Source organism: Lolium rigidum, chromosome 2, assembly GCF_022539505.1.
Source record: "Lolium rigidum isolate FL_2022 chromosome 2, APGP_CSIRO_Lrig_0.1, whole genome shotgun sequence".
Taxonomy (NCBI): Eukaryota; Viridiplantae; Streptophyta; class Magnoliopsida; order Poales; family Poaceae; genus Lolium; species Lolium rigidum.
Window position 1 is genome coordinate 37,162,014 of NC_061509.1, and position 15,956 is coordinate 37,177,969.

Genomic DNA, 15,956 nt, shown 5'->3' on the forward strand with positions numbered 1-15,956 from the left:
TCATACCAATCGGGAGTGGCACGTTCCCTTGTCGATCCGCGAGGTTCGGTAGTTTCCTCGTTCGAAGTTTCATGATTATTATCATTAGCTTCCTCTCGTTGCCGGTGTAGGCGGTACAGGTACAACTTCCGGTACTCGTGCTACTCGATCAACGAGTATAGATTCATCAATCTCATCGAGTTCTACTTTTCTTCCAGATCACTTCTTTAGTGAGAAATTCTTTCTCAAGAAAGGTTCCGTTCTTAGCAACAAAGATTTTGCCTTCGGATTTGTGATAGAAGGTGTACCCTATAGTTTCCTTAGGGTATCCTATGAAGACGCATTTCTCCGCTTTGGGTTCTAGCTTGTCCGGTTGTAACTTCTTTACATAGGCTTCGCAACCCCAAACTTTAAGGAACGACTGACTTAGGTTTCTTATTAAACCATAATTCATACGGTGTCGTTTCTACGGATTTTGATGGTGCTCTATTTAAAGTGAATGCGGCTGTCTCTAATGCATAACTCCAAAATGATAACGGCAAATCAGTAAGAGACATCATAGAACGAACCATATCTAAGAGAGTTCGATTACGACATTCGGACACACCGTTTCGTTGAGGTGTTCCCGGCGGAGTCAATTGTGAAAGTATTCCACATTTCTTTAAATGCATGCCAAACTTATAACTCAGATATTCACCTCCGCGATCAGATCATAGAAATTTGATCTTCTTGTTACGTTGATTTTCTACTTCACTTTGGAATTCCTTAAACTTCTCGAAAGTTTCGGATTTATGTTTCATGAAATAGATATACCCATATCTACTCAGATCATCTGTGAAGGTTAGAACATAACGATAACCACCGCGCGATGCTACGCTCATTGGTCCGCACACATCGGTATGTATGATTTCCAATAAGTCAGTAGCTCGCTCCATTATACCAGAAAATGGAGTCTTAGTCATTTTTCCCATTAGACATGCTTCGCATCTATCAAGTGACTCAAAGTCAAGTGATTCAAGTAATCCATCAGTATGGAGTTTCTTCATGCGTTTCACTCCAATATGACCAAGACGACAGTGCCACATATAAGTAGAATTATCTTTCAATTTAATTCGCTTAGCATCAATGTTATGTATATGTGTATCACTAATATCGAGATCTAACAGAAATAAGCCATTCTTTTCAGGTGCTCGACCATAAAAGATATTATTCATAAAAATAGAACAACCATTATTCTCAGACTTGAATGAATAACCGTCTTGCATTAAACAAGATCCGGATATAATGTTCATGCTCAACGCGGGTACAAAATAACAATTATTTAGGCTTAAAACTAATCCCGAAGGTAGATGTAGAGGAAGTGTGCCGACATCGATCACATCGACTTTGGATCCATTTCCAACGCGCATCGTCACTTCATCTTTCGGTAGTCTTCGTTTATTCTTTAGTTCCTCGTTTCGAGTTACAATTATGAGCAACCGAACCGAGTATCAAATACCCGGGTACTAGTACGAGAACCAGTGAGATAAACATCTATAACATGTATATCAGATATACCTTCTTTCTTCTTCTTGACAAGGCCGCTCTTCAGATCCGCCAAATACTTGGAGCAATTACGCTTCCGGTGTCCCTTCTCCTTGCGAGTAATAGCACTCAGCATCGGGCTTAGGGCCGTTCTTAGGTTTCATAGGAGGTGTGGCAGCTTTCTTGCCACCCTTCTTGAATTTTCCCTTAGACTTGCCCTGTTTCTTGAAACTGGTGGTCTTGTTGACCATCAACACTTGGTGCTCTTTCTTGATCTCAATCTCAGCAGATTTAAGCATGGCGAAGAGTTCAGGTAACTCTTTGTTCATGTTCTGCATATTGTAGTTCATCACAAAGTTCTTGTAACTAGGTGGCAGTGATTGAAGGATGCGATTAATCCCCAGTCTGTTAGGAATAACTATTTCCAAGTCACTGAGTTTCTTCGCATGCCCGGTCATGGCGAGCATGTGCTCACTAACGGAGCTACCTTCTTCCATCATGCAGCTGAAAAATTGTTTCGATGCTTCATAGCATTCCACGGCCGCATGAGTTTCAAAAATAGTCTTCAACTCTTTTATCAACTCATGTGGATCGTGGTGCTCAAAACGTTTTTGAAGATCGGCTTCGAGACTGCATAGGATGGCACACTATACTTGAGAGTACCGAGTTTTCCGAGTTATGTAAACATTCTTTACTTCATCGGTTTCTGTTTCTGCAGGAGGGTCACCTAGCGGTGCATCAAGCACATATTGCAGATTTCCGCCAGAGAGGAAGATCCTCACATGACGGAACCAGTCGGTGAAGTTGCTACCGTTGCTCTTAAGCTTTTCTTTCTCTAGGAACTGGTTAAAATTGATTGGGGACGCCATATCTACAACATATATTTGCAATAGTTTAGACTAAGTTTATGACAAATTGAGTTCAAATTTTAATTCAACATAATTAAAAATCTAGGTGAACTCCCACTCAAAACAATATTCCTCGCATTGTCTTAGTGATCACACGAACCAAATCCATCGCACCTAAGTCCGATCATCACGAGACAAGGTGTGATTTCAATGGCGAACATTCAAAGTGTTCATCATATCATCCATATGATTCATGCTCTACCTTTCGGTATCACGTGTTCCGAGACCATGTCTGTACATGCTAGGCTCGTCAAGGCCACCTTAGTATCCGCATGTGCAAAACTGTCTTGCACCCGTTGTATGCACTTGTTGATTCTATCACACCCGATCATCACGAGATGCTTCGAAACGACAAGTCTTGGCAACGGTGCTACTAAGGATGAACACTTTATTATCTTGATATTTTAGTGAGGGATCATCTTATAATGCTACCGTCACGATCTAAGCAAAATAAGATGCATAAAAGGATTAACATCACATGCAGTTCATATGTGATATGATATGGCCCTTTTAGTCTTTGCGCCTTTGATCTTCATCACCAAAGCGCGGACATGATCTCCATCATCTTCGGGCATGATCTCCATCATCGTCGGCGTAGCGTCAAGGTCCATGGCGCCGTCTTCATGATTGTCCTCCATGTAGCAACTATTACAACTACTTTGAAGTACTACTCAACATGAAATTTAAAGACAACCATAAGGCTCCTGCCGGTTGCCACAATACAATAATGATCATATCATACATATTCATCATCACATTATGGCCATATCACATCACCAAATCCTGCAAAAACAAGTTAGACGTCTCTAATTTGGTTTGCATATTTTACGTGGTTTAGCGTTTTCGAGAGAGATCTAATCTACCTACGAACATGAACCACAACGTTGATACTAATGTTGTCAATAGAAGAGTAAATTGAATCTTCACTATAGTAGGAGAGACAGACACCCGCAAAGCCTCTTATGCAATACAAGTTGCATGTCGAACGAGGAACAAGTCTCATGAACGCGGTCATGTAAAGTTAGTCCGAGCCGCTTCATCCCACTATGCCACAAAGATGCAAAGTACTCAAACTAAAGATAACAAGAGCATCAACGCCCACAAACCATTGTGTTCTACTCGTGCAACCATCTATGCATAGACACGGCTCGATACCACTCGTAGGATAACGTTGCATAGAAAACAAAAATTTTCCTACCGCGAACACGAAATCCAAGCCAAGATGCAATCTAGAAGACGGTAGCAACGAGGGGATTATCGAGTCTCACCCTTGAAGAGATTCCAAAGCCTACAAGATGAGGCTCTTGTTGCTGCGGTAGACGTTCACTTGCCGCTTGCAAAAGTGCGTAGAAGATCTTGATCACGATCGGTTCCGGCGCCACGAACGGGCAGCACCTCCGTACTCGGTCACACGTTCGGTTGTTGATGAAGACGACGTCCACCTCCCCGTTCCAGCGGGCAGCGGAAGTAGTAGCTCCTCTTGAATCCGACAGCACGACGGCGTGGTGTTGGTGGTGGTGGAGAAATCCGGTGGAGCTTCGCTAAGCGTGCGGGAAGTGGAGGAGCGGGGCGGCTAGGGTTTGGGAGGGGGTGGCCGGCCACTCAAGGGGGGCGGCCAGCTTGTGGTCTTGGGGTGGCCGGCCCCCTCCCCTTGGCCCCTCATTATATAGGTGGAAGCCCCAAGAGTTGGTCTCCAAGTCTTCGAATAAGACCCGAACCAAAAACCTTCCATATGGTGAGGAAACCTAGCCAAGCTAGGACTCCCACTAGAGGTGGGAGTTCCACCTCCCATATGGGGGGTTGGCCGGCCCCTAAGGGGGAGTCCACTTGGGACTCCTCCCCCACTAAGGTTGGCCGGCCATGGAGGTGGAGTCCCATGTGGACTCCACCTTCCTTGGTGGTTTCTTCCGGACTTTTCTAGAACCTTCTAGAACCTTCCATAGAACCTTCCGCGTCAATTTAATTCACATAAAATGACATCCTATATATGAATCTTATTATCCGGACCATTCCGGAACTCCTCGTGATGTCCGGGATCTCATCCGGGACTCCGAACAAATATTCGAACTCCATTCCATATTCAAGTTCTACCATTTCAACATCCAACTTTAAGTGTGTCACCCTACGGTTCGCGAACTATGCGGACATGGTTGAGTACTCACTCCGACCAATAACCAATAGCGGGATCTGGAGATCCATAATGGCTCCCACATATTCAACGATGACTTTAGTGATCGAATGAACCATTCACATACGATACCAATTCCCTTTGTCACGCGATATTTTACTTGTCCGAGGTTTGATCGTCGGTATCACTCTATACCTTGTTCAACCTCGTCTCCGACAAGTACTCTTTACTCGTACCGTGGTATGTGGTCTCTTATGAACTTATTCATATGCTTGCAAGACAATAGACGACATTCCACCGAGAGGGCCCAGAGTATATCTATCCGTCATCGGGATGGACAAATCCCACTGTTGATCCATATGCCTCAACTCATACTTTCCGGATACTTAATCCCACCTTTATAACCACCCATTTACGCAGTGGCGTTTGATGTAATCAAAGTACCTTTCCGGTATAAGTGATTTATATGATCTCATGGTCATAAGGACTAGGTAACTATGTATCGAAAGCTTATAGCAAATAACTTAATGACGAGATCTTATGCTACGCTTAATTGGGTGTGTCCATTACATCATTCATACAATGATATAACCTTGTTATTAATAACATCCAATGTTCATGATTATGAAACTAATCATCCATTAATCAACAAGCTAGTTAAGAGGCATACTAGGGACTCTTTGTTGTTTACATATCACACATGTATCAATGTTTCAGTTAATACAATTATAGCATGGTATATAAACATTTATCATAAACATAAAGATATATAATAACCACTTTTATTATTGCCTCTTGGGCATATCTCCAACAGGTATCATTGAAGACCAGAAACATCTCAAGTCCAACATTACCAATTATTATAAAACCTTGTTTAGGGATCCAGAAAGAAGGATCCTTCTTTAAGGATGAGACCCAATAGGATGATATACCCCAAGTGTCCACGGAGGAGAATAACCTTCTTACTGCTGAATAATCTGAAGAGGAAGTAAGAAAGGTTGTCTTTTAAATGGAACACAACAAAGCACCATGTCCGGATGGTTTCCCAGCTGAATTTTATCAAATCTTTTGGGATACTATAAAATCAGATCTTCTAGATTTATTCAGATGTCTTCACGCTGGGGAAGTAGAGTTGTTTCGTATAGATTTTGGTGAGATAATTTTGTTATAAAAAATTAATGAGGCAAAAAGGATCCAACAATATATACCCATATGCCTCCTTAATGTCAGTTTCAAAATATATAGACCCATGTACCAAAATTGAACTTAGAAAATAAGTGTTTAGTAGTCTCGTCATGGTCACAAAATACATACTTCGTACTTTCATGCCAATTGTATCTTACAAGATTTGCCTTTACTGATGATTATTCCTCCACGAAAATACCATGCGAAAAACTTACTCTTTAGCGATTTTTTTCAATTTCTATTTTTATTAGCAGCTTACACAATTGGCACGGATTAAAACTCTGTACATGGAGTTCGCGCAGAATTTACCACTCTCATATAGATTCTAACAAAAATTATCGGTCCTTTGCGTCAGCCAGATTAAAACGAACGCTACAACAAACCATTTCATGATGTAACCCTATTCTAAACTAGATCTGATATGTAGGCCATATTTGGCTGGAAGACTGCAACGAGCATGTACAATGGTGATATCTTAGAATTGCCACGTAGGATAAACATTGAGGTGGAGGAAATAGAAAGATGAAAAAAGACTCTACCTTTTCTCAGCTAAGAGATTATCTCTTAACCCAATCTCACATATTTAGAATATCTCGTTGCTAAAGATAAGAATAAAAATTACCGGAGTATTACACATCATATGTTATTGTTATATTTAAATTATGTAATATGATTAAGATAAGACAATATTATCAACCGGCGCAAGCCGTAGGGCTTTAAAACTCCAACAGACGCTGGATATGCTTCCACGTGGACTCACACCAAACAACTTCCAACTTCCAACAAACTAGCCGAGCTTCATTCATTAGGTACACATGATATGTTGGCACGTTGCTTATGCCACAAACATAGACCGAGATCAGAGATGGAGCTGCTGTGCAACGCCCGACCGCACGCCTCGGTGCCGGACAGGTACGTCTTCCCGCCTGAGAAGCGCGCCGTCCTGCAGCTCGACGACGACGGCGTCACCCTCCCTGTCGTCGACCTGCACCGCGCCGCCCTTTCCGGCGACGACGGCCTCCGCCAGCGCGTCGCCGCAGAGATCGTCCGGGCCGGCAAGGACTTCGGCTTCTTCCAGGCACGCGCCCGCACACGTCCTTCATGATTCAGCTAAAGTAGCACTTTTCTTTGCTTCAGCCCCTGATCGGGGTTTTGGTTTAGGTCAGAATTTCATAGAATTGGGTTATTTCTATGGGACCCTAAATACATGCCCGGTAAACATTCAGATTTTTGCTAAAATGATTAACTTTGAACCACCACACTACCATTCAGTATTTTAGTTCATGATGGTACAACTAGTTAATATCTTAAGAATTTGAAAGCTGTCCATATTCTCTACTTGGCTTAGAGTCCAAAACCCTTGATGTTGATTCGATCTTCCTTGCAGGTAGTGAACCACGGCGTGGGGGAGGACGTGGTGAGGGGGTTCCGCGACGCGGCATCGGAGTTCTTTGCGATGCCGGCGGAGAAGAAGCTCCCCTACTGCTCCAGCGACCAGAGCAAGCCCTTCCGTCTCGCCACCAGCACCACCTACGACCGCGGCGAGACGCGGTACTGGCTCGACTACCTCAAGCTCCAGTGCCACCCGGTGACAGACGAGCTCGTCCAGCACTGGCCAGCCGAACCAACGAGCTTCAGGCCGCGCCTCGCCGAGTTCTCCGAGGCGGTGCACGATTTGGCCCAGACGCTGCTCCGTCTCGTCGCCGAGGGTCTCGGCCTCAGCGCCGGGTTCTTCGCCGGCGACCTTAGTGGCGGCGACACTCAAATGAACGTCAACTACTACCCGCCGTGCCCGGACCCGAGCCTCACGCTCGGCCTCCTCCCGCACTGCGACCGCCACCTCCTCACCGTTCTCTCGCAGGGCGATGTGGCGGGCCTCCAGGCGAGGCACATCGGGCGGTGGCTCCTCGTCCGCCCCGTCCCCGGCGCACTCGTCATCAACTTTGGCCACCAGATGGAGATCGTCACCAACGGCGCGCTGGCCAGCGTGGAGCACCGCGCTGTAACCAACTCCGACAGGACAAGGATGTCGGTGGCAACCCTCATCATGCCCAAGATGGAGTGCCGTATCGGCCCGGCGCCGGAGATGGTGGACGAGGCCACGAATCCTGCCAAGTTCAGGGAGTTCGTGTTTAGTGAGTTTATGGAGGCGTATTACACCGCCGCGGCTAGCAGGGAGGATGTGCTTGAGTCCTTCAGGATCCACGAAAACTAGGCTGGGGACTACGACTATCAACATCCGGCTGATCGAATTAGATACACAGCACAAGTTTCAAACGGTCTGAAAACATATTATGATGATTCCGAACTTCTAGAATTTGTTTCCTATAATAAACACTCGTCCAAACATAAAAGCGTTGTAAGCTCTAGGTTTACGGTTTTCATATAATTACTACTCAAGTCGTAAACTCTCAACGATAGTTGGTCGGTCAGTTGGTGAAAACTAATGCCCGACTTTACGCCATACACCAAGACCCTGCAGATATATACCTGGCATTGGCATCCATCTCAATAAGAATAATCATCTGCTAGACTGACGAAAAAAGAACGTCCATGGTAGAGAACAACTTGCTAGATATGTGAAGATAGGATGATAGGATCTGAATCACACCTAGCGATTCATATGCGACAATTGCTATGAATAGGATGCAACGGGATAATTTGGGAAGGAGTTTGTCACCGACCTTGCTCCTGCAAGCCTTCTGATTGTAACAGGGTTAATTTCTGTCCTCGTTTCTCCGTTTAAATCAGCCTGCAGCGGTTCATGGTACGATGGTTGAAGCGTCTGATATTGTTGTTCCACTACCGAAGATCGACCTAGGCGTTTGGCGCATGCATGGTGCTTGGTTAATTCAAGCTTCACGTGAAGACCATTTTGAGCAACATCTCGGTCACCAGTTATACGAGAACGAGATGATCAAACACCAACAGAGGAAATTAGAAGATGCGTGTACGTGCTAACATTTTGTGCACACATATGTCGTCGGAGGGACAGCGGGATGCTATGACTACTGGATGCACACGGCTCCAGATGGTCGCTCAGGATATCTTGTGCCACTGTCGACACACTAGGCGGATACAGTGATGTGTAATCCGTTTTATTTTGTTTTCTTTGGCTGGTTGATTCTTGTATCAATTCTAGGCGATGCCTGAGATATTTTAACTTTGTACTCTTATACTTTTAATAAAAAGCCGTGTGCATCATCATGATGCAGAAGCCGGGTTCTATTCCCCATTTCGAAAAAAAAAAATTTGTGCACACATATGTATTGAGAGAAATAGATGAATTCTTACCAAGTTCATAGTGCGAAAGGTTGCGATATCTTTACACCATAGTACCAGCACTCTGCTATTTCAGTTCGTCGATAGAAAATATTCATGTAGACAAAAGCGTTTATTCATGATAAATCATAGTATATAGCTGGAAAAGGCTCATGAAGACTCCCGCCATTGCGATTGCGTCATGTCTGTACATTGTTTTTGATAAGGGGTTGAACGATCTTTTCAGTAAGCAATGGTGGTGATGATGATCACGGGATGAACATAGCGAAGGTAACTTGATGATGAAGTGGATGATAACTTGTATGACGCAACGAGATCTCTCGATTGGTCTCTGTCGCTAATGCAACAACTCTCAACCCTGCAAGATATTCGCAACTACACACACTTGCGCACAAAGCCGCCGACCACAAAGCGGTAAGTTGCAACCGTCTAATTCCCAATGAAACATCAGATCACAGAAGACTTTCAGGATATATACCAAATAAATGCAATATGGTATAGAAATTCGATAGAGTTGCAAAGCAATCAACTATGAACTAGGGTTATCTTAAACGTGGTCTAAACCTAATTTGGGGGCGTCCTGGGCACTTATATAGGACCATAGGGGTTCAGGATGACCAGGGTTCGAGAAAATACATAGATAACCGACCCAGATCGGGATCTGGTCGAGACAGACTTGGACTCAGCCGGCTCAGGAGCAGGTCGACCGGGACTGGGACCGGGTCGTGACCGAGGCGCCGAGGTGACAAACAGAACACCCCCCCGGCTGGCACCAGTGCAGGATCCGGTTGAAACCGGGCTCACCCGGCGTGGGGGCCGGTTGGACCGGGTCTGGTGCCGGGTCGGCCGGCGTGGCGGCCGGTCAGACCGGGCCTAGCGCTGGGCTGGACTGTACTTCTTCTTCTTCCCTCGCGCATGCATCCCGCTCCTCCCTCGCGCGTCCATGGGATGTCTTCATGTCCAGCTCCATGTCCAGCTTCACGTCCAGCTACTCCTCTTCTCTTCGTGCGATGCTTGCTCCCTCTTCATAACTGATCATACATAAGTAATACTACCTCCGTTTCAAGGAATAAGGCCCACGCGCATCCCAAGGCGAACTTTGACCATAAAAGTTGAGCAACAAAATCTTGATTATATTATATGTAATTAGTATCGTTGGATTCGTATTGAAAAGAACTTTTTAATGATATTAATTTCATATAAACAATTTTTATCTATTTGAAGTAATTCTTGGTCAAACAAAAAGCTCGTAAAACGATAACGCCTTATTCCTTGAAACGGAGGTAGTAGGACTTAGGCAGTATAAAGTTCTCATCGATCAAAGTATCACTTAGGAACAAGTTCATCTGTTGTTTGAGTAACTTCGCACGAGCTCGTGTCATTGGTCCAATCCTGACTTCATTGGACTTGAGCTTAACAGAAACATCATCTTCATCTTGCAATGACGGAGGTAGTAGTGTAATAGGGATGTCCTCATCACTTATTTCTGCCATTAAACATTGCAAAACAAAGAAAATAAGTCGTGGGTGTTAACTTTCCGTATCATGTTGTATCCATGTACTCATGACATTAATAAGCGCGATTGCTAATGAGTACCAAAATTCAGAACCAAAATATCCATTATACCCAGCTCCAACCCATTGAAAAACACAGCCTGCTAAGACCAAGATTCTCAAGGAGAGGCTAAAAAGATTCCAAAAACACAACCGCAAATGGTTGTCAGTCTTGGTTTCTTTAAGAACCAACTCAAGTTCTGTTGGAGCTAGATCTCACCGCTCCTTATTCTTCTTCTACCTCTCATTCTCAATTATCTCAATCTTGCAATAACACCTGCTTTATTAGAAAGACTAGAAAACACACACGCCAGATGGAGATCATCACCAACGGCGCACTGGCTAGCGTGGACCACCACGCTGTCACAAACTCGGTGGTGACAAGTATATCAGTGACCATGCTCATCATGCCTAAGAGCATCTCCACTCGTCTCCCCGACGAGGCCCTCGAGCGACGTTTTTCTCATCCGGACGGCGTAATTCGTCCCAGTCGCGCCCCCGGTTCCTCGTTTTCGTCCGGATTTGGCCATTCATCCATCCGGCGAGCCCACGCCATCCCCGGTCCCCCGGGGAGCGCTCGGGGACTCCGGACGAGTGAAAAGCGGGGAAGGGCCCGAGCTGTCGGCGACTCGACACACGAACCCCACCACCACCTCGCTCAAAATCTCACCCACCCCTCGTATCTCTCTCGCCGCCGGCACCACCCCGCCGTCTTGTTGCCCAGATTCTGCCGTCCCTCCTTCTCCACCTGCCTATATTCCGCCGTCTTTCCACGAAGGCCTATCTGGCTGCTCCTCCGCCGGCCTGTTTTCCGACTTTGGCCTACTCCTCGTCGCTGGCGGCTCGGGTTGCCTCGACCACGCCCGTCAGGTGTTCGTCCATTTGCCTCGCCGGCCATGGACTCGGACGAAGAGGAGGAGCAGATGTTCATCGAGCTTATGCGAGAAGAGATGGCACCCGCCGCCCAAGACGAGGAGCACATGATGATCCTCGGCTGCTTGTCAAGCATGTACGCCGGACTGGCAACTGGTCGACGTGGTGGGTCGGCACCAGGTCGCCGGAAGTGCAAGCCAAGACAACGAATGGAGGGCTACTGCATGTTGTACGCCGACTACTTCGCCGACAATCCATTGCATGGTGAGAGTGTTTTCCAGTGTCGTTTGAGGATGAGCAGAAAGCTATTTCTGCAAATTGTGTATGCCATCACTACGGGAGAAAAGGCCGTTGCCGTGTGGCACTTTGCACGACAAAGGCTGCTATATGCACGGCAAAGGCTTTGCCGTGCGTGCACGCACGGCAAAGGCTGCCCGGCTGATGAGGACATCCCTACCTCAATGCCACCTCCGTCATTACAAGCTGAAGATGAACCTGCTGTGAAGCTCAAGTCCGATGAAGTTCGGATTGGACCAGTTACAAGGGCTCGTGCGAAGCTACTTAAACAACAAGTGAACTTGTTTCTCAACGGTACTTTGATTGATGAGAACTTTATACTGCCTAAGTCCTATTACTTATGTATCATCAGGTATCAAGAAGAGACGGGCATCGCACGAGGAGGAGAGGAGCAGCTGGACATGAAGACGGACGTCAAGATGGCCGTGAAGCTGGACATGGAGCTGGACATGAAGATATCTCATGAACGCGCGAGGGAGGAGCGGGAGGCATGCGCGAGAGGAGAAGAAGAAGTCTAGGCCGGCCCAGCACCCGGTCCGACCGGCCGCCAGACCGGCCGACCCGGTCCCTGGCCCGGTCGACCGGGCGCCAACCGGGCGCCGTTTATCGTACCGGACGAAGACCGGAAATTCTCGCAACTTTCCGGTTGCCGCCCGGTTGACCGGACCCCAGACCGGCCGATCCGGTTTCCGCCCGGTTGAACCGGACCCCAGACCGGACGACCCGGCCCACAGCCCGGTCGACCGGATTCCAGACCGGACGAGTCCGAGTCTGTCTCGACCAGATCTATTCTGGGTCGGTTTTCTTTGTATCTTTTCGACCAGAACTTGTCCCGGACGCCTATATAAGTGCCCTGGACGCCCCCCTAGCTGCTTGAGACCACGTTTAAGATAAACCCTAGTTCTTAGTTGTTTGCTTATGCAAAACTATTGAATCCCTACACCATATTGCTTGATATTGTGTAGATCCTGATAAAGTCTTGTGTGATCTCGTTGTTCCATTGGGAATTAGAAGGTTGCAACTTACCGCTTCGTGGTCGGCGGCTACGTGCGCAAGTGTGTGGAGTTGCGAATATCTTGCAGGGTTGAGAGCTGTTGCATTGGCGACAGGGACCAATCGAGAGATCTCGTTGCGTCATACAAGTTATCATCCACTACATCGTCGTGTTCCTCCGCTGCTATCACCCCGTGATCATCATCACCACCGTTGCTTACTGAGAAGATCGGGCCACCCCTTATCATCTTGGTATCAGATTTCCAGTTTTCCTCGGTAAGCCATCCACAATCCACCCCATAGTTGAGTTGTGAGTGTTTTCCTATCCAGAAAAAGCCAAAAAAAAATTAGGGTTAGGGTTTGCCATAGCTTTAGATTGCACTAATTTCGAGTTTTAGTTGCTTTTCGTAGTTGTTTTTGCGTATCTTTGTCTTCCATCTAGTTTTAGGGTTTGAGTTTACTCTATCATCTTGTGTTTATCATCTAGTTTTCGTTTTTGTTTCTCCGAGTCCACATATCGTACAGTGTGCTTTTCCCAACCATAGCCACAGCCTATCAATATACGTGACTAGGAACTTCCCCAGAAGAGACTAGTTTTACCGCTCGTCAGGCTGCTCATTAGGGTTTGGTGCTTTGCATATTTTGTTGGCCGTGTTATCAAGGAGTTGAGTCAAAAAAAAAATACATAAAATTGAAAAGAAGCAAAAAGAGCTACATAGCTGCGTGTGTTCTACAAAAAGAAAAATCCAAAAAGAAGTGAAGTGCTAGTTGAATCAAGTGAAGGCCTAAGTTACTTTACTGCACCTGTAGTTGAGCAATCTTGTGCCTGTCTCGTTGAGCTTTGCTAGCGTCTCTCGTGTGCATTGCAACTTTTCCCACATATAGTTGCATTGCCCCATTATATCGCCTTGTGTGAGTATCATTGGTTGTCTACGGTCAGCGCTAGAGCTTGTTATTGGTGCAAATAGGTAGCCTACCTACAGCCCCACATATATCCTGCCTTGTCGTGTGATTTGTTCTTATACCCTTGATATTCGCTTCGCTACATCCGTGCACTAGTTGTTACTACAAGTGGTAAGCAACACTAATTTACTTTGGAACGGTAAGATCTCCTTTTCTTATCAGTTTTTGAGTGAGTTGTGAGAGTACCACCATATATTCTTGATTTAAGTGCACTAACCTACTAACCATGTCTCGCTAGTGATGAGAAAATTGTTAACCAGGAGAACAAGAACTCCGCGGATTTGATGACATGGAGGGAGTATGAGGCTCTTCGTAATGAGATGCGACGTGAATTCCGCGCTCAGGATGATGAGCTTAAAGGGACGGTCCAAGAGATCTCCCAGAAGCTGGATGCTACAAATGTGACCGTCACAAGGATGCAAGATCAAACGACGGATATACAACGCAGTCTTAATGACTTGCGCTTACTTGTTCAGAATTTGACCGCACGACAACAACAAGACAATGATGAAGATCCTGAGCTTCAAGATGACGCACACAATGCTCGTGGTGCGCCTCGTGGTGATCGTGCTCGCGGTTGGGCTCCACTTGGCCGCAATGGTCGTGGACAAGATGAGGAAGATGGATTGGGTAAGCCCAAATTTTCTATCCCCAAGTTTGAAGGAGGTGCTGATGTTGAAGAATACCTCACTTGGGAGCTCAAGATTGAGAAGTTGTGGAATTTACATCCGCACTATACTGAAGATATAAAGATCAAGCTTGCTTCTTCTGAATTTGATGGCTATGCATTGCGTTGGTGGGATGCTTTTGTTCGTAATCGTGAAGAGGATGGTGAACAACCTATATGCACATGGCTTGCCATGAAGGAGGCGATGACTTCTCGCTTTGTGCCTACAAATTACATGCGGAATATATATGATAAGCTGACTCTATTGAGACAAGGTGTGAAGACTGTCGATGAATACTACATGGAGATGGAGATGCTAATGCAGCGTGGCCGTGTCCGTGAGTCTCTTGAGATGACAATGCAGCGTTTTCTGAATGGTTTGAAGTATGATATCAAAGGCATTGTTCGTCATTACAGTTACACCAATATGAATCAATTGTTACATCATGCAAGAGAAGCTGAATCACAGTTGGCTGACGAAGCAAAGATCAAAGGACGAGCTACAGGAGCTGGGCGTTACACACCCCGCGCGGCCCCATCTACGGCGCCGGCGCCTTCGACACGCTCTGCCCCTTACTCTACTCAGCCTAGTAAGCCGGTCTCCAATGTGTCTAACACAAAGAAGTCCGAATCTGCTACAAGTACGAGTGGCTCTAATGTGTCTACTGCGCGTAACCGTGATATGCTTTGTCACACATGTGGTGGCAAAGGTCACTTCAAGAGAGATTGTCCTAACCGTAAAGTCATGATTATCAATGAGGACAATGAGTATGAGACTGGAGATGATGTTGATCCTAATGTTCCAGAAGATGATGACTATGACACTGATGGTGAAGATGCATATCCGTCTGATGCTCGCACCATTGTTGTGTCGCAGCGTGCTCTTAATGTGTTACCTAGTGCATCTACTCAGCGCTGCAATTTGTTCCAAACAAAAGCTTTAGTTGGTCCTGACAAGGCTTGCAAGGTCATTATTGATGGCGGGAGTTGCCGCAATTTAGCAAGCAAAGAGTTGTGCACCAAGCTGAAGTTGAAGTATCTACCGCACCCGCATCCATACTATATTCAGTGGTTGAGCGACAATGGTGAGATGAAGGTAAACCACATGGTGCGTGTTGAATTTGCTATTGGACCGTATAAGGATTGCATTGACTTTGATGTCGTTCCTATGACGGTGTGTCACCTACTATTGGGTCGGCCTTGGCTCTATGACCGTTCTGTGCAACACAATGGCCGTGCCAATACATATCACTTGAAGTTCAAGGGCAAGAAAATCAACTTACAGCCTATGACACCACAGCAAATTGTCAATGAGTCTCGTCAGAAAGTTGAAGTGAACTTGGAAGCTGCATCTATTGATAGACGAGAGAATTGTAATGTTGTGAGTGATATAATGAAAAGTGAGAGAGTGAATTCCTTAGTCTCATTAGCCACCACAGAAGACATGAGAGAATTTAGTGAGGATCCTACAGCCATGCCTCTTGTGCTCTTGTACAGGGGTACGGTTTTGGTTTCTAACGACATGACCCCTCTTCCTCTTGGTGTTTCTAATGTTTTGCAGGAATTTGGCGACGTGTTTCCGGATGAGGTACCCGCAGGACTTC

At 46.0% G+C, this 15,956-nt stretch overlaps 1 protein-coding gene across 1 annotated transcript; it reads left to right on the top strand.

The window, feature by feature from the left end:
- The first annotated feature begins 6,589 nt into the window (after window positions 1-6,589).
- On the top strand, window positions 6,590-7,939 carry LOC124686249 (2'-deoxymugineic-acid 2'-dioxygenase-like). The gene is made up of 2 exons (XM_047220229.1): window positions 6,590-6,802; window positions 7,112-7,939. The coding sequence occupies exons 1-2, from the start codon at window positions 6,590-6,592 to the stop codon at window positions 7,937-7,939; spliced, it is 1,041 nt and encodes a 346-aa protein (XP_047076185.1).
- The last annotated feature ends 8,017 nt before the right edge of the window (window positions 7,940-15,956 follow it).